The 16,962-nt window shown below is 54.6% G+C and overlaps 1 protein-coding gene across 2 annotated transcripts in view; it reads left to right on the top strand.

Moving 5' to 3' along the window:
* The window catches only part of DSCAML1 (DS cell adhesion molecule like 1), a 340,757-nt gene that overhangs the window by 262,070 nt on the left and 61,725 nt on the right, over nt 1-16,962 (top strand). For both annotated transcript variants that reach the window (XM_027581358.2, XM_027581359.2), the window contains 2 exons: nt 271-390; nt 1,296-1,472. In XM_027581358.2, the coding sequence (XP_027437159.2) occupies nt 271-390; nt 1,296-1,472 (297 nt within the window). The remainder of the gene's footprint in view (nt 1-270; nt 391-1,295; nt 1,473-16,962) is intronic.

The raw sequence follows: 16,962 nt of genomic DNA, 5'->3' as shown, positions 1-16,962 counted from the left end.
CAAGAAGTTCAAATCTCTTACTTTCCAGGCCCGGACACAGAGTCCCTGAGAGGGAAAGAGCCCTGTTCAGTTAGCCATTGGCAGAGTCAGAGCTGGGATGCAGGACTCCCAGTCCTCAGCAAAAGCCCTCAGCATCTTGAGTTTCAGAGCTGCCTCTTCTGAACTTGATCATGGTCCAGGCGGGGCTGGCACAGAATGGAAGGTTAGAGACCACAGAAGAGCTGTTAGAGACAGATGATCGGTTTCTCCCTACCTTCCCTCTTCCCGCAGTGCCCCCGCGATTTGTGGTGCAGCCCAACAACCAGGACGGCATCTACGGCAAAGCTGGCGTGCTCAACTGCTCAGTGGATGGCTACCCCCCGCCCAAGGTCATGTGGAAGCATGCCAAGGGTGAGCCCCTGGCCAGCCAGCATCTCCGAGCACGGTCAGGGAGTGGGGAGAAGGAAGCTGATGGGGCTTGGGCCTGTTTTCCTACACACAACTCCTAGCCCTGGGTGGGAGCCCTGGGTGGGAGCCCTGGGTGGGAGCCCTCGGTTCTAAGCTTCCAGGGGACCCCGGACTGTACTCGCTCTGGAGATTGTTCTCAGCCGTCCTCAGGAGTCTGCTGACTGGGGACAACTATCATGCTGACTCCGGATTTGCTCTAGACCCCACAGATTGACCTCTCCCCTCTCCCGTCCAGCCCTAGAACTCAGCGTATATCTGCTTTCCCCAGCCCTCCCCACCCTGCTTGGGGTCCCAGAACCTCCTTGGCACCTGCTCGTCACCAGTCAACCTATTCTGGGATTGTGGTCCTTCTTGGAGCCTAACATCATCCCAAGGATACGTTTGGTATCTGACTAAGTCCCATGCCAAGCTCTTGTCAGAAGCCATGCCCATCATTGACACTGGAGGAATGAGGAGGGGGCCACAAAGCCCCCCTTGGAGGATGGTGGCCTCTTTCCCAGGCCTGGCTGTCCAGGACCAGGCAGCTGCCATTTTAGGCTTCCATCTTGCCTTTGCTTGCAGCCAAGTGGCCTAAAGACAACTCTTCGTCTCCAAGTTCAGCCCTGAGTCTCAGTGCCAAGGCGGGCTTTGAGCTGAGGTTCCCAACTCCACCTCCTCACCTGAGAGCTGGGGCAGGGCCAGACCTCTGTGCGGCTCTTCTGGTTGCCCAGAGGAATACTTTGGGAGCGCTACAAGACAGCCCTAGATCAGCAAGAGAAGGCCATCAGGGCGTCCCTTGGGGCAGTCCCACCTGACCCAGCTCGCGTGCTAGCCTGGGCGCTGGCCCCCTAACGGCTGCCTCCTTCCAGGGAGCGGGAGCCCGCAGCAGTACCACCCGGTACCCCTCACCGGCCGCACCCAGATCCTGGCCAACAGCTCACTGCTGATCCGCCACGTCCTGGAAGAGGACATGGGCTACTACCTCTGCCAGGCCAGCAACGGCGTGGGCACCGACATCAGCAAGTCCATGTTTCTCACCGTCAAGAGTGAGTCTTGCCCGCACACGGTGCCCCTAGCCCTCTGACCACAGGCCAGGGCCCATCTCCACACTCGCCCAGCGGCCACTGTCCTATCAGTGAGCGGGAGGTAGGGGAGGGCTCCTGGTCAGAGGTGCGCTCGGGACCCTCAGGTGAGGGCCTCAGACCCCGTGACCTTGGCCAAGTTACCTCACCTGTCTAGGCTCCAGCTTCTTCCCCGTGCTGGAGGTTCGTTTCCAGCCCACCCTCCCCACCACACTGCTTGAGTAACACAGGAACAGATCACGGGGAAGGGGGAGATATTTTAGGAAAGCTAAAAGAACAACGAAACTCATCACTCGGTGCTCAGTCTGTGGTTTCTAAATCCCCAGACGCAGAGCCGGCCTCACAGCCTCAGAAGCCCAGAATATCCCTGAATTCTCTTGAGTCACACACAGATATTCCTGCCGGATAAGCCTATCCCTTTAGAGTCCTGGGGTCTGTATAATGGGTCCCCAGGGAAATCGTGTCCATCTGACCCTGTGTCCAAAAACAGACCATGGGCCATGCAGGAGAGCAGTGAGAGCCTGTGTTTTAGCCAAGTGGGAATCTGGGCGCCGTGTTGTAATTATTGTGACCTTGATGAGTTTGCTTGGCCTTGCCGTACATACCTCATTTCCCTGACAGAGAAAATGAAAGTCATAATAGAGTCTTATCTGTTCTGTTCTGTGTCAAGAGTGAGTCCAATAATAAGTAGAAAGCGGCCAGTGTGGTAACTGGCACCCAGTCAGCCAGGGTTGGTGTGGGAATGACCGCCAAGGGCAGTGCCCAGTGTGGGGTCCGTCCTCGAAGAATCAGAGCTTCTTTATCGCTTGCCAAAGCCCGCGTTCAGCTCAGCACAAGACAGGGAAGCCCCGGCGATCGATGCTCAGGGAACTCCAGGCGCCGGAATCCCCACCCTGGGGAGCCGCTTCCCTCACACTATCAAAAAGCACTTTGTCCTTAATAAAACCAGGCAATCAATCTACATCCCTCAGCCAGGGAGAACTTCGCTAATTCCGCCTGCGTGAGGTGAGAGGAATAGCAGGCCCCTCGAGGAACCATCCCTGGAATTTGATCCTTACCTCCCCACTGTCAGCAGCAGAGATGAGCCCAAACCTTTAAGCTTTTTTTTCCTTTTTGTTCTTTGCTCTTTCTTCTCGAAGCTAGGGGCTTCCACCACACAATCGTGGCTGTGGCTTTGTGGCACCCGGTTTGTGTGTGGGGGGTGGCATGGGTGATGGGTAATCCCGTGGTCAGGAGGTGGGCTCTGTGAGGAGCCTCAGTTCACAGCAGGCTGTCCCTGATGTCCTGGAGGGACCCGGGGCAAGTCACGTCACCTCTCAGGCCCTGCATTTTTCCTGTGCTGTCTGCACTGCTCAGCCCGGGCAGCGACTATGCAGCAGCCAGAGACACTCAGAGGAAGCCCATTTTGTAAATTCGGGGCAGCCTTGTGAGCGTGTGCAACACACACACACACACACACACACACACACACACACACACACACACACAGTGGTGTCAACGCCTGGCCCACTCTTCCCGAAGAGCTTCTGGCCACCCCTGTCACCTGTGGGCAGAATCTGGACCTCGTTCCTTCCTCCGCTCACCCTCGTCCTATTTTCAGCCACCTTGTCACTCTCCTTTGCTTCCTTCCACAGCAAGGCACACGCGCACATGCCTTTCTCACATCTGCTCCATCTCACGAACACCTCAGGACCTATTCTCCCGCTCACTGCACCCCCCTCCCCGCCGCCTGGGACTCGGTGTCTCTCAGCACCTCCTCACACGGCCTCCACCCCGCCACCCCCCCCCCCCAGCCCCGGGCTGTCTTCCAGCCGAGCTCTCTCACACCTCCTCACACGCGTGTGCTCTAAGGTGGCCTTTTCCTGACACACTTTGTCGCAAATGCCCCCTTGCATTCCAGCCCCGTGCTCCCCGGTGACCCGCCCAGCCAGGCTAGGGGCCCCCGTGCCACCCCACCTCCCCCCGAATGGCAGCAGGACAGGAGGAGCAGGGCCAGGGGCATTGGAGGCCCGAGGGCAGCCGGAACGGAAGGGCTGAGCGCGGCACGGCCTCTCTCTGGGGTCAGAGGGTCTGATGGCCCTTCCGCAGCCGCCTGAATCAGGCTACACGGTATCCAGCGGCCAGAAGAAGCTTCCATGATGGTGTGACAGGAGGTGGGAGTGGGCACTGGGGTGGGGCATGGGGGCTCCCAATTTTCTTTGGGAGCTTCTTCCCCTCTGCCTCCTGATGTGTTTACATAGACATACTGCTCTAGTAACCGACCCCCGGCTGCTCCCCTTGCACATCCCCCATTGCTGCTCTGCCCTTTCTGCCTTCATTCACCCTCGGCCTTCTCCCATTTCCCCACTCTGACTTCAGTTGAAAGGGCACAGGAAGGTGGGGAAGAACCTTCAGGACCCGGGCACGTGCATCACCCATCAGATTGCTGGAGGCACGCCATTCCTAGCCATCACTTAATCCATCTCAAACACTCACCACCACCAGCGCTCCCCTCACCCACTTGCAGAGCTGGCCACAGGAAGACCTGCCATTTCCGGACCTCAAAGCCAATGTCAAGGCTTGCATCAATGCACACTCCAGGACATGTTGACCCAAGATGGCGCTACCCTGTCAGACCTCATACTTTTGTGAACTCTCAGAGGGCAAACTGACCCTAATCCCTACTTTAGCCAAACAGAAAAAAAGAAAGTAAAGGCATCAAAGGGACATACATCATAAAAAGCATCCAAGTGTCAAACCGGACATTTGTGGTTGGCTTCTCTTGGGGAGTGTCTCTTTCATTGACCCCTACAGTTTCCGGTGATAACTCAGTAGATCTTCACTGAGCACTCACTAAGTAGGTCGACTAAACTCCACGACTAAGAGCATAGACTTTAGAACCGGACAGGCCTGGGTTCAAACCCCAACTCTGCCACTTGATAGCTGTGAAGTCTTGGACGGTGATCTCTGCAAAGCCCCAATTTCCTCCTCGATAAGTGTGGGATTAGAATACATTTTACTCATCAGAAAGGTTTAAATGAGACATGCACTTATAACAATTAATACAATATGTGGCACCCAATATCATGCAATAATTGATAGTAATTTGTTTTAGAGGCTGAATATCTAGTGATGAGTAAGACCGAGTTGCTGTTTTCAGGGAATTTAGAATCTTGAGGAGGAGGTAGACACAGACCCCAAACAACTATCATGCACAAAATGACAAGTACCTTACAAGGCTACAAACAAGGTGATACAAAGAGAATCAGGGAAGGAGAAGTCAATTTTAACTTTGGGGTGAATGAGGAAGTGACAAGAAAATCTCCACAAAGGGCAATAGTCTTAAGTGGGGCTTAACAAACCCAAGGATTCTGGCAGGTACCAACACTGACAGATGTCATTCCATCCCAGAGGAAAAAGCGCAGCAAGGATGTGGAGGCAGGGCAGTCCACGAGTGTCATCTGGCGAGCTGGGAGCTTAGGTGTCTGGTGGAGACTGAAGGGAGGATGGACAGGGAAAATGAAAGTTCAGGTGCTTGTGGACTTTGGAAGCTAAGCACTTTCTTTCTAAGTAGCATTGACTTTTGATATCAGGCAGCGAACCAGAGTTCCAGGAGCCCAGGGGTCTGACGGGAGTCGGAATTCCAGTGACCATTGTTGGCAACCAACGAGGCCCGACTGGCCCCGATGGCTCCCTGACCCCCAGAGTATTGGCGTGAGCTGAGCCTGCGATCGCCTGAGCTTATAGCCCAGCCTTGCTGCTGTCGCAGGCCTGCACATCATAGTTTATAGAGTTCTTCCTATGCCTGGCCTGTGAGGTCAGCAGGCAAGAGCTCCTTCCTAGAGAAGGTCCAGCACTGGATCAAGGTCAATGGGTGATAGAGTCCCAGCTGAGACCAGAACTTGCCTCTGTGGGCTCATGGTTTGGCAGGAAGTGCGAAGACCCAGAGTCAGAAGATGCTGGTCCTGGCTCCGTGACTCACCAGCCACGTACTCAAGAGCTGTCCCTTCCCTTCTCTGGGCCTCGGGGTTCTCATCTGAACAATAAGAGGCCTGCGCTAGAATCTGGTCACTAACTGATCCCAAGGTCCTTTCCAGCTCAAACAATCTATGGTTCTAGCAGTGCACAAGGTCCTTTCAGGATGTCAGACCTCCTCCCAGCACTTGGTTAAAAATAAATATAATTAACGAAAGAAAATACCACATCCAGCTACCTTTTATCTCCCTTTTAAAATGAAAAAAAGAGAGAGAGAGAGAGAGAGAGAGATAATGACCAAAAGGGGGAGAAAGCAATCCCTCCTCCAACTGGCAGATAGGAAAAAATAAATAAACCATCTTCAAAAAGAATGCTTTATGGAGAGGCAGGTAAAAAGCCAGGCTGCTTAGTCTGGGGTCTGGTGTACAAGGGGCTGGCTGTGTTTTGATGTCACCATCCCTGGATGTGCCTCCCTGGACTCAGAGGCCCTCTTGTGCCGCAGGTTACCTGACTAGACAGGTTCTGTTATAACCCCCAAGACTCTCCTCCACTTTGTAAAGGCTCCAGTGACTGGGCCGAGGCAGAACCCACGGCCAATTAAACCCATAAGGGCTCTTTGTTTGGTCTGAGTTTTGATTTGTTTGTTTAGCAAAATGTCAGACCAATTAAAGCCAGATCCAAGAGCCCTCCACAAGCACACACCCAGCTGCAGAGTCGCTGGAAGGCAGGAGGCCGGAGGATGGAGCCAAGTGGGGACTGGAGGAGGGGCGGGGCCCATGCTAGCGAGAGAGGTCCCAGGCCTGGGTAGACAGGGTCCGCTTACAGAGGGCAGGATACAAAGCCTCGGAAAGACAACCGTGTATCCCGTGACCCAAGATGGTCCTAATTTCAAATTTGCCCAAAGGAAATTCTTGCTTGTCAGGCAGAAGCAGCAGCTCCCTTGCACCCAGTGACTGGGGTTCCTGCTCTAGAGGGCTTCTTCGGCCTTCGTCAGCCCCTGCCCCTCCCACACGGCAAGGAGTCTATGGCAAAGGAAATGGCTACCCAGAGCTCACAACCCCCTTTCTAGACCACGTTCCAGGTGCCCAGGGGATTCCCTGCCCAAATGCCCCAAGCTGACCTCTAGGATCTTCCGCAGTGTCTTCCCCAATCTCTCCTCCCAAGGATGGGCCCCACCACCAGCATGACCCCTAGACCTAAGGGATGGCTCTTTTCAGGGCATGCAGAAGGAGCCTGGACGTGTGCATTGGGATGCCCACACACATACTCGTAAGGGCTGTCTCAGCACACAAGAAGAAACAGGCATGAAGAAGCCAAGCAACTGGCCCGAGGTTTTCCTCTGTGGTCCCTGGTGTAGGGCCTATCTCCTCACCAGACTGGAGCTCCTTGAAGGCCGGGCTGGTTTTCCTTTCCCTCTGTGGGAACGCCTGCCTCTGGCGCCCAGCTCGGCAGAGGCCTCTGCCCACCCTGGCCTGCCTCACTGGGACAACAGGCCGACTGGCCTCAGCCCCTAGGTCTGGTCCAATCCTACACGGCATCATGGGTCACCCCTTTGGTGCTCCCCTCTGCCCTTATGAGTCTCCCTGATTGGCTGAGGGATGGGTGGGACGGCCTCTCTGTTGGATCTGCCGTCAGGGGAGGAGGCAGGCAGCAGAGCAGGACAGTGCTTGGCCTCCGAGTCGCACCGGTCTGGGGCTGACGCTGGTCCTGCCATAGCCGGGGAGTTTAGCCACAGTACTTACCCCCCTCCCCCGCCCCAGTGCTGGTCATCAATCAGCCTCACCTGCCCAGCCTCAGGGCAGCTGAGGGAGGCCCACCCTGGTCTGTGCCAAGCCTGGAGTCTCTGCAAGCCTGGGGCCTGGCCTCCAGTAAGGGGGTGGGGGGAGGGAATGAACCATTGCCATGATTTCCATGGCAATGATTATCCAGCTGGCTCTTTGGCCTTATTGATTTTCAGACTTCATAGAATAAGGAGCAGCACTTTGTCTCCTGCTTCATCAAACAGGGGCGAGAAACGAGGCTGGACATATCCTGTCTCCAGGCCAGGCTCTGTCCTACCCTCCCCACCCTGTGCGGGACCCAGGGACACCAAAATGAAATGATGGCTTAGGGGACAGGAAGGTCCCACACAGGGAGATGGGAGCCCTGATCTCTTGTGTCAGTGTCCCCCACTACACGCTGAGTAAACTGGGGCCAGTCACTTCGTCTCCCCGGACTCAGTTTACTCCTCTGCTAAGAGAAGTCCCAACCCCTGTCCCCTTCCCTCGGCCCCGAAGACAGGAACGGAGCTTGACAGACGGGCCACCTTCTGCTGTGCTGATGGAGACCAGGCGGGGCATGCGGTACCAGTTGCAGGACCTTGCCTTCGGAAGCCAGAGCCCTCGGGGTTTCGGGGCGTTAGAGATAAAGACAAGCCTGAACCAAAGACACGTGGGCCCCTTACTGACCTCAAGAGGCCACCAGTGTCTGTGGAGCATGTCACATCACATGCCAAACCGAGCCCCCAAATGGTCCTTTGTACAAAGTTTCGAGGTAGAATGAAAGTCTCCGTGTGGAACAGCCCCCCCTTCCCTGGCCCCTCTTCTCACCATGACAAGCCAGGTCGACAGACAAGCAGAGGAGGGTTTTATGGAAGGGACAGCAGGAATGGCCCTGCCCGTGCGACCCCCACTCCCCATCTGAAAGTGCTTGTGCCCAGAGACGTCTTGTCCCCAGGCTCACTGGGGTCCTTATCTCCTTGCTAGAGGCTTTAGGCAGTGGTGGCAGACAGTCCCCATGACCACGAGCACAGGAGAGCGTCCAGATGGCTCTGGGCTCTAAGGTGTCCTTCAAGGCCTTCCTTATGTTCAGCCCCAGCAGATCTACTGAAGAACAGAATTTTGTGCATCCTACATGCTAATCAAGGAAAAGGTGCAGTAAACATTTTGAGACACGAGGGAGCTGGGGTTCTCGCTGGGTGGCTCAGTTTACTGGATGAAAATATTCAGGCGAGCAAGGAGCAGAAGCAGTGCCTTTAAACCCTGCCCGAAGTTAGGAGCCCAGGTCTGCTCCCGCAGTTATGAGCAGAGCCTCTCTGGAAGGTAGGGGCAGAACAGACTGTTAGATCAGTCAAGCAGTAAACAGGCACTTTCTGATTAAATCCCCGCTCCGGCCCCCCAGGAACTTATAGACTAGCGAGGAAGCTGGAACCAACCTTCAGGAAACAAGGCAAGATCACGTGCTAAGGGGTCTGGCTCTACAAGTGCAACGTTAGGTCAGGGAAGGAAAAACCCAGTGTGGACGGACATGATCACACAGAGCTTTCTAGAGGAGTGGGACTTGAGCCTTAAAGAAGAGGTGGCGGAAGGAATAGCATGAGCAAAGGCTCTGGGGTAGGAAGCTGTGTGGGAGGCCATGAGGAGAACCTCTAACGAGAGGGTGGCAGCCCGGGATGAGGGAGAGAGCTTGTGGAAATAGTGGCACGGAAGTCTGCACGTGATACTAGGATCGTGAGCAGGGAATGGAGAGAAAGGGGGACTCTAAGGATCATTATGAAAGAACAAGCACTAGGCATTGACGCTGGGTTGGACTCGGAGCTGGGAGAGCCAAGGCTTGAAGCCGAGATGAGCAGCACCATGGGGCCACCAGTAGAAATGCAGTCGATGACGATGGAGAGATGGTGTGTTCACTTTGGCCAGGTCCAGGTGGGACGACGGGGTGCTCTGAGGCAGCTGGATACTAGCTGACACTCTGCCAAGATTTCTACCTAGAGCGGCACGCTCACCCAGACACCATCCTCGCGCCCCATGGGTGACTCACGAGTCATTGCGTAGCTGGCAGGTGTCCTGTCCTGGGCCAGAAAGGATGAGCCTGGTGGGCAGACTGGAGAATCCCCCCACACCCTGGCCCCCAATCCCTGCCCAGCCCTTGGGAATTCCAGCCTGGGACCACCAGGCTTCCGTCTGGCCTCTCAGGCCTACGGAGCCTCAAGATGTGGTGGGATGGAGATTCTGAAGATTCTCTCCTACTCATGTTTGCTCGTGTCCAGTCCTGCCGCCGTTCATTCATCATTCAGTAGTCATGGAGCACTTACCAAGCACCTATCCCTGGTGTTGGGGGGAAGCGTCGAGTACGTGTGGCCCTTTGGGGTGGGAGCGTAATGGGGAGTGGACTCCCCATGGCACAAGCAGAGCAAAGCCCACACCACGTCCCACCTCAGGAAGCCCCTCCAGCTCCATGCAGGAAAGCTGGGAGCAGTCGTCCCTGCCACTTGGCACAAAGATCTCTCTCACACCCTAGATCCCTGTATTACTTTACAGGGACCTCTGTAACAAAGCACCACAGACCAGATGGCTTAAAAACCCAGAAATGCGTTCTCCCCCCCCCCACCCCATGCTGGGAGGCTAGACGTGCAAAATGCAGAAGTCAGCAGGGCTGTGCTCTGTGTGCAGGGTCTAGGGGAGCATGCTTCCCTCTTCAGGTGGCTCTCAGCTGTCCTTGGGGGGGGGTAGGTGCCCCGCTCTAGTCTCTGCCTCCACCTCACATGCTTCTCCCTGTGCGTCCTCACACCATTTTTGCTCTGAGCATCTCCCCTCTAAGGACACCAGTCACATTGATTAGGGGCCCATCCTGCTCCAGTAAGATGTAATCAAGATGTAAGCAAAGATGGCATCTACAAAGACCCTACTTCCAAATAAGGTCACATTCACAGGTACCAGAGGTTAGGACTTGACATATGTCTTTGGGGAGACACAATCCAACCCCTAACAATACCCATGCTGGGTGATTTATTCGATAACTTCATGCTTTCCAGAACTCTGACAGCTGAAATGTCATCCCTCCCAACACCCTACAACTGTCCTTGTCTGGATGCAACCAGTCTCCTAGCCAGAAACTCCTGTGTACGGAACTCTAGAACCGGGGGTCAGCAAACTGGGCCCGAGGCCAAACGTGGCTAACTGCCACTTTTGCTGGAAGGCACCCACGCCCATTCTTCACGTCTTACTGTCCAGGGCTGCTTTCCAGCTACAATGGCAGGGCTGAGTCATCTTAACAAAGACCTACGGCCTGCAAAGTCTAAAATGTTTACTATCTGGCCCTTTACAGAAAAACTCTGCTGACCCCTGCTCAAGGGTGTTCCCAGTGATGACCCGGAAGGGCCTTCCAGATAACTAAAGATGGCGTTACCGTCAGGATTCTGATGTTCAGGGTAATTTCACAGTGTTCTCTCATCTCTAAAATGGGAATAAAAATACCACCCACCACCCACCTTCTCGGGTCGTGGGGAAGAGGAGGAGGGAGAATTTAATGAGATAATTCACGTAAAGCATTAATCAAGGCGCATGGCAGATAACAAGCATTCGATACATGTTAGCTCTTCTTATGATTACTATCATCTTCCCAACATTCTGGGGAGAGAAGAGGGCCAGAGGCAGGGGAGAAGCAGGTCCCCCACCCTGCCTTGAGAATACACCCCGAGTCTGCTCTTGGACTCCTTGACAAGCAGCCAAGAGAAGAACTGACTGACCCCATTTTACAGCTGGAGACGGCAAGGCCTGGTGAGTGGGAGGGTCTCAAGGAGCCCACCCTTCGCGACCCTCACCCCCACCCCCTTCACACACACACACACACACACACACACTCACTCACACGCTGTTCTTGCCAGGTGTGCCCCGCCCCCCGCCCCAGACACAAGCAGTGAACAGCTAGGATCCCACGGGCCCCCGGCTCACCAGGCATCTCCCCAGCACCCCTCAGAGCGACGCTGGTTGCTTCCACGCAATTTGAATTCATCTCATGCTTCAGGTGGAGCTTGGCTAATCAGGGGAGACATGAAGCCGAAGTGGGTGCAATCAAATTAACAACACTATGGCCCTGGCTCTTTAAGAAGAGTGAAAACAAAGCAGAAACCAGAAGGCACCCCCTCCCCCGCCCCCTCCAACCAGCTCTTCCCTGGGGAAGCCTGGAGCTGCTGCCTGGCTGAGCTCAGTGAGCTGCCACCCACCCCACCCCAGGCCCAGCACCCCACGTGCCAACAATGCCCCTTTGTGGAGGCTTATCTCTCTCCGCCAAACAGGGCTACCGTTCTTGTCGTGATCTTGTTAACAAGGAGGAGACACAAGCCTTTGGGGGGAGGGAGGGGAGTCGGCTGCACTGGGGGAAGGAGGGGCCCACTCACCTCAAATGGGTACATGTAATCCTTTCAGAAACAAAAGATGAGCGCTTCTGAGCCAGGAGGCTCCCTTCTTCTCTGACAAGTGGGTCCATAGAGCTCTCAGGAGCCTTCAGGGAATGGGTTGTCCCCTGGAACATCCTCTCCCAAGGGGGCAGAGAGGGGGACACCCGGAAAACCGTTTTAGCCTGCCCAGGGCATCCTAATTGGCGAAAAGCTCCATGCAGATCCTGAAGGGATTTCAGTTAGACTCTCAGAAGGACTTCTGAAAAAGTGAACTTCTTCCTTGGAGATAGTGAAGAACCACAGGACTTTGCTGCCCTTCTTCCAATCCTATTGGCTTTAAGATGGTCCTCCCTGCAGCGGAGGAAGGATCAGAGGGCAGGTACTAGAATGGGAGGTAGAAGAGGAGGGTCCTCAGCCCTGTCTGTAGTGCTTCCCCCAGACCGCGCGTGAGAATCACCCAGCTGGGGGTGGCTCTTAAGGAAATCTGTCGCCGGCCCCACCCTGGACCGATTAAATCTGAACCTCTGGGCATGGGGACTGTGCCATAGGATTTTTTTTTTTAAACTTTCCAGATAATTTGTACTTGTAGCCAGGCCTGAGGACCTCCTCAAACCTCTCCCCCCAGGCCTCCCACCTAAGAGAGCAGAATAGCCTAACCCCTTGGGTCTCCTGGTTCCCAGACCAATCTTCTCCCCGCAGTGTTCACTGCATTTCACCTCAGAGAAGCTGGGCTCTTCGCGCGCCCCTTCCTGGCTACCTGCGCCCCTGTCCACTGCGCTGCTCTGGCCCGTGTCACATTGTGGGTAAAAACCGTGGGCACCTGGGCTAAGTCCTGCCTCTGCCACTTACTAGCTGTGTGACCTTGGGCAGTTTACTTCTCTAAGCCTCAGTTTCCCTATCAGAAAAGTGGAAACCAAAACGAGGTCGTTGGGGGACTAAGCGAACGGACACACGTAGAAGAACGCGGGACAGAGCTGACCCACAGGCAGAGCCCTCAGCAGTGGAAAAAGCACCGTGAGGACCACAGACTCCCGCCCAGCAACGGGGTGGAGAGGCGGGGCCCCGCGCTTCCTTTTGGAATGCAACATCCCGTGTCTTCTCCACATTTGATCTGGCCTCTCCCCACAGCCAGGGGCGTTCCCGTCCTTTCTTCCACGTTCTCCTTCCCACACACACTGCTCCTCTCCTTTGGGTATTCATAACTGAATCTTCCCTCCCTGGTGACTTGGGGACTTGTCAGAAACACCAGCTGAGCTCCAGTCACCAGGCGGAAGAGAGGGAGGGAGACAGAGACAGAGGAAGGCTGACTCACCACCAGCTAACTCCTGCCCCCAGCCCCCCGCCCCGCCCCTCCTCGCCTCCTGGGCCTGCCACCCCAGCCCCACTCCAGTTTCCAGGCTCCTTCCACACTCCCCCAGGACTCAACTGCACTACGTCATCCCCACCCAGTTCCCTGCTCCTGGGATAAAGCCCAGAGTGGGAGAAAAATCAACCAGGCAGAAGGAGAAGGCTGGACTAAAACCAGAGGAAAGGGAGCCGATGACTTAGGGGACTTGGGGCTTGGTCTCCTTCCTGCCACTTACCAGCTGTGTGACCTTAGACAAACCACTTAGCCCCTGTGAGCCTCCGCTTCTCACTGGTAATGTAGAGGCTAATAACTCCAGACCACCTCCTTAACAAGAGTGAAGCTCCTCACAAAGGATGCTCCGGGGCTATGCAAACTGCAAGGAGCAGACCTCCCCCCAACCCCCGACTCTGCCCCAGCCTGTGAAGCGGGACCCCAGAGAAAGTCAGCTGGAGGAGCAAGGGAGGGCCGAATAGATGCAGTTGACTATCCCCATGGCAGCATCTAGGAGCCCCAGAACCCCATCTCCAAGCCTGGGGTTGGTCGGGAAGTCTGTGGATGCTGGGGGTGAGCAAGGAAGCTGAGCTGTCTGGCGGTGTTTTAAAAATCTATCAGCCTCTCACATCAAATTAAAATGTAAATAGCAGCTGGTCTGGGCAGGACCTCAGGGGTGACAGGAGCCGGCCTGTGAGTAATTTCACAGACGGGAACCGGTTACATCAGATTCTGACAACTGTCTTGTTTCTGAAATTGATTTCCTCTCCCCTCGGCTTGCTGCCCCAGGAGGGTCCAGGAGCGAGGGGAGGGGGTGATCCGCTCAGCCTGGTGCCTTCCTCCTCTCCGCGGCGCCTGCCAAGAAGGCCCTGGTGGAACCAGGAGGAGAAAATCTGAAATTTCTGCATGGCTGTAAGGCAGTGGCCTGGGTGCCAAATGCCCAGCAAGGCTCCTCCCTGCCTTGGAGTGAGTCTAACCTTGGACCTAAGAAGGTGGACCCAGGGCACTGGTGGGGAACAGGAGAGGTACGTGTCCTGCGCTTGGGAACTTTCCACAAATATGCTGAGTCCTCAACAGAGATGCTTCTGCCCTGGTGAGTGTCCCCGCCAGAGACAAGGGTACAAGGACTCTGCAGTATATGGCATGCACCATGCCAGGGATCTCTCTCAATGCCCATAGGAGGGACAACTGTAATGACATGGGGTGTCAGGGAGTCATCTGTGGCCTCTACCAGGCTTGCCGCAATTTGGCCATGCATAGTGCCAGGCACCATACCGAGCACTGGGGCTGTAAAGCTTTGAAAAAGACTGGCTCGGTTCACACAGGACTTCCTTCGGGACCCCAGGGAAATGTGCCACCCTCTCCACCTAAAGGGGCCATATTGGAAGGAGCTATGTATTAAGAGGCGGCTGGCCTACATGGGTCTCCTTGATGCCTCTAGGCCCAGCCCTTCCCTGTTCCCAAGTCCCCAGAGAATCTCCCCCTGCACCCCTCTCTGTAAAAAGAAATTAGGTTTTCCTGGCTGTTAATTGAATTACACTGCAGGAAAGCAGAGAAATTGTATCTCATTAAAGCCTCCTGTGTCCTATTGGAGCATCATGTTGCCTATGTGGCTGCTATTAGCATTTGTCACAGAGGACTCAGCCCTGTGCGTACAATCCCTTCCTCTCCTCCCCTGCTGTGCTCCTAAAGCTGCCACCGTCCCTGATGCCTGCCCTGGGAGCATCCTGCTGGGGCTGCCCACCACAGAGAAGCCCCAGCTCTTTGGTGACAGCCAAATTCCATTTTCCAAAGCCAGAGACTCTGTGCACGCACGGCAGACAGACAGACTCCAAGAGGTGGCCGTCCCTCGCAACCACAGTAGCAGGGACTTAGGGAAGAACTGCCTTCTGGAAGCCTCGGTCTCCTCATTTGAAAAATGGGGATAATAAGACTTCTCATGGTTGTTGCTGAGGGGGGATCATTGAGCAATAAGCCAAGAGGCAAAGCATCCAGGTTATTGCCTGCTCCATCATGGGCATCACAGGCCCAGGGAGGCCGTGGAGTTTAGTCAAGAAACACGTTCAGGACCCAGGCTTTGGAGCCGGGAATATGAACAGAACCTACTTCACATGAGTTAATTCAGTTAACGTCCTAGAATACTGTCAGTATGTGGTACATGGTAAGTTCGAAGTAAAAGGTCACCATAAAAGTGTGTGTGTGTGTTTGGAGGGAGGGTGCTGTGGGTAGATGTGCCTTAGACAGTCACGTCAGGTTATTGACATGCAACTGACAATTGCATCATGTTATGTGTATGTGACACCGTGTATGAGTCTGTGGTCAAGACATCAGAGCACAGGCAGTTACGGTGACTGTGTTTGTGACTTTGGAGTGTATTTTTATCACTGCTTTTCGTGTGTGTATCTTTGCTCCCGTAGGTAGGTGACTGAACATGAACATCTCTAGGGAATTTTTGGGGAGTCTGCCTGCAACCCAGAAAGCCCTCTGGGGCACAGCTGAGCCTCGGTGCTATGAGGGTTCAGGTTCAATTCTGTTTGTGTCTGTGATTCAGTGGAGCACAGAGACCTTATGATCCAGAACAAGAAGCAAAGGGGAAGCGGAGGGAAGAGGAGAGCAGGTGGGGTGGGGCAGCGGCCACCCTGGACCCCCCCTCTCTGGGGGGCTGTCTTGTTAAGCCCATCTGTACAGCAGCCGAGAGGGCTGGGGCCCCCAGTTTGTGGGCACAAGAGGGCACTGGGGCTCTCGGAGGCCGGGGACAGGTCAGGGGAAGGGGCACAGGGGTAGAGTTCTCGGTTCTGGTATTGGCAGGGAGACTGGGTAGGGGAGAGAGAAGGGAGGAGGCAGGTTCTCTGCTTCTTGCCTAGGGCAGAGGGCTCAAGACACCTAAATGTGAGGGGAAGAGTATGCTGAGCCAGATTCCCAGGCCATCTTTCCCTCTCTCCAGAGACCCAGACACCCCCAAGGACAAGGTCCCCCAATCCTGCTGGGATCTCTTCTACAGTGCCCGAGATTGCCTACCTCTGGTGCAGGAACTCACTGCCTCCCAATGCAGCCCTCTCCCTAAACAACAAAAACTACCAGCAAATTCCTTCTTGGGCCAAAGAGGAGGTCTGTCCTTCTCCCTTTATCAAAGAACTCTTGTGTCTTGTCCCCATCTTACTCCCTGCAAGTTACAGATGCCCGGTTTTTAGCCACTCTTCAAATGGCACGGTTTGAAACGTGTCCATCTTCCCGGTCACACTCCAGCTTGTTAATGTCCTCCGTCAAGTGGAGTGCCCGGAACCAGCCCTCGTGAGTCCTCTGGAGCTTGTGCTTATAATGCTAAAGAACTGGGGACTCGTTCTCCCAGCCTTGCCTTTGCTTCCTCCTCCAGGGCGGCAGCTCTGTGTGGTAAGCACTGCCCTCTGCCATCTAACCGCCTCTCAGATGCCCTGCTGTTTACTAGTGCGCCCTCAGTTTCTTCATTTGTAAAAAGAAGGGTGCGGGTAGATGCTCCATACCCATGCCATTCAACAAAAACAAAATGCGAGCCACACCAGTAATCTGAACGCTTCTCGTCTCATGTTTAAAAAGTAAAAAGAGACAGCTGAGATTCATTGTAATAGTAAACAGTTGACCTTGAACAACACAGGGGGGAGGGGTGCCACCCCCCAAAGCAATAAAAAATCCAAATATAACTTTTGACTTCCCCAAAACCTAACGACTGATAGCCTACTGTGGACCAGAAACTTTACTGATAACATTAACAGTCGATTAACACCTATTTTGTATGTTGTATGTATTCTCTACTGTAGTCTTTTTTTAATTTTTTAATTTTAATTTTTATTTTTTTTAAAGATTTTATTTATTTATTCATGAGAGACAGAGGGGGAGAGAGAGAGAGAGAGAGAGAGAGAGAAGCAGAGGGAGAAGCAGGCTCCCAAGGAGCAGGGAGCCCGATGCGGGACTCAATCCCAGGACCCTGGGATCGTGACCTGAGCCGAAGGCAGACGCTTAACCATCTG

Source organism: Zalophus californianus, chromosome 11 (assembly GCF_009762305.2).
Source record: "Zalophus californianus isolate mZalCal1 chromosome 11, mZalCal1.pri.v2, whole genome shotgun sequence".
Lineage (NCBI taxonomy): Eukaryota > Metazoa > Chordata > Mammalia > Carnivora > Otariidae > Zalophus > Zalophus californianus.
The sequence above is the reverse complement of the archived record's forward strand: the minus strand, read 5'-3'. Positions and strand labels throughout refer to the sequence as shown.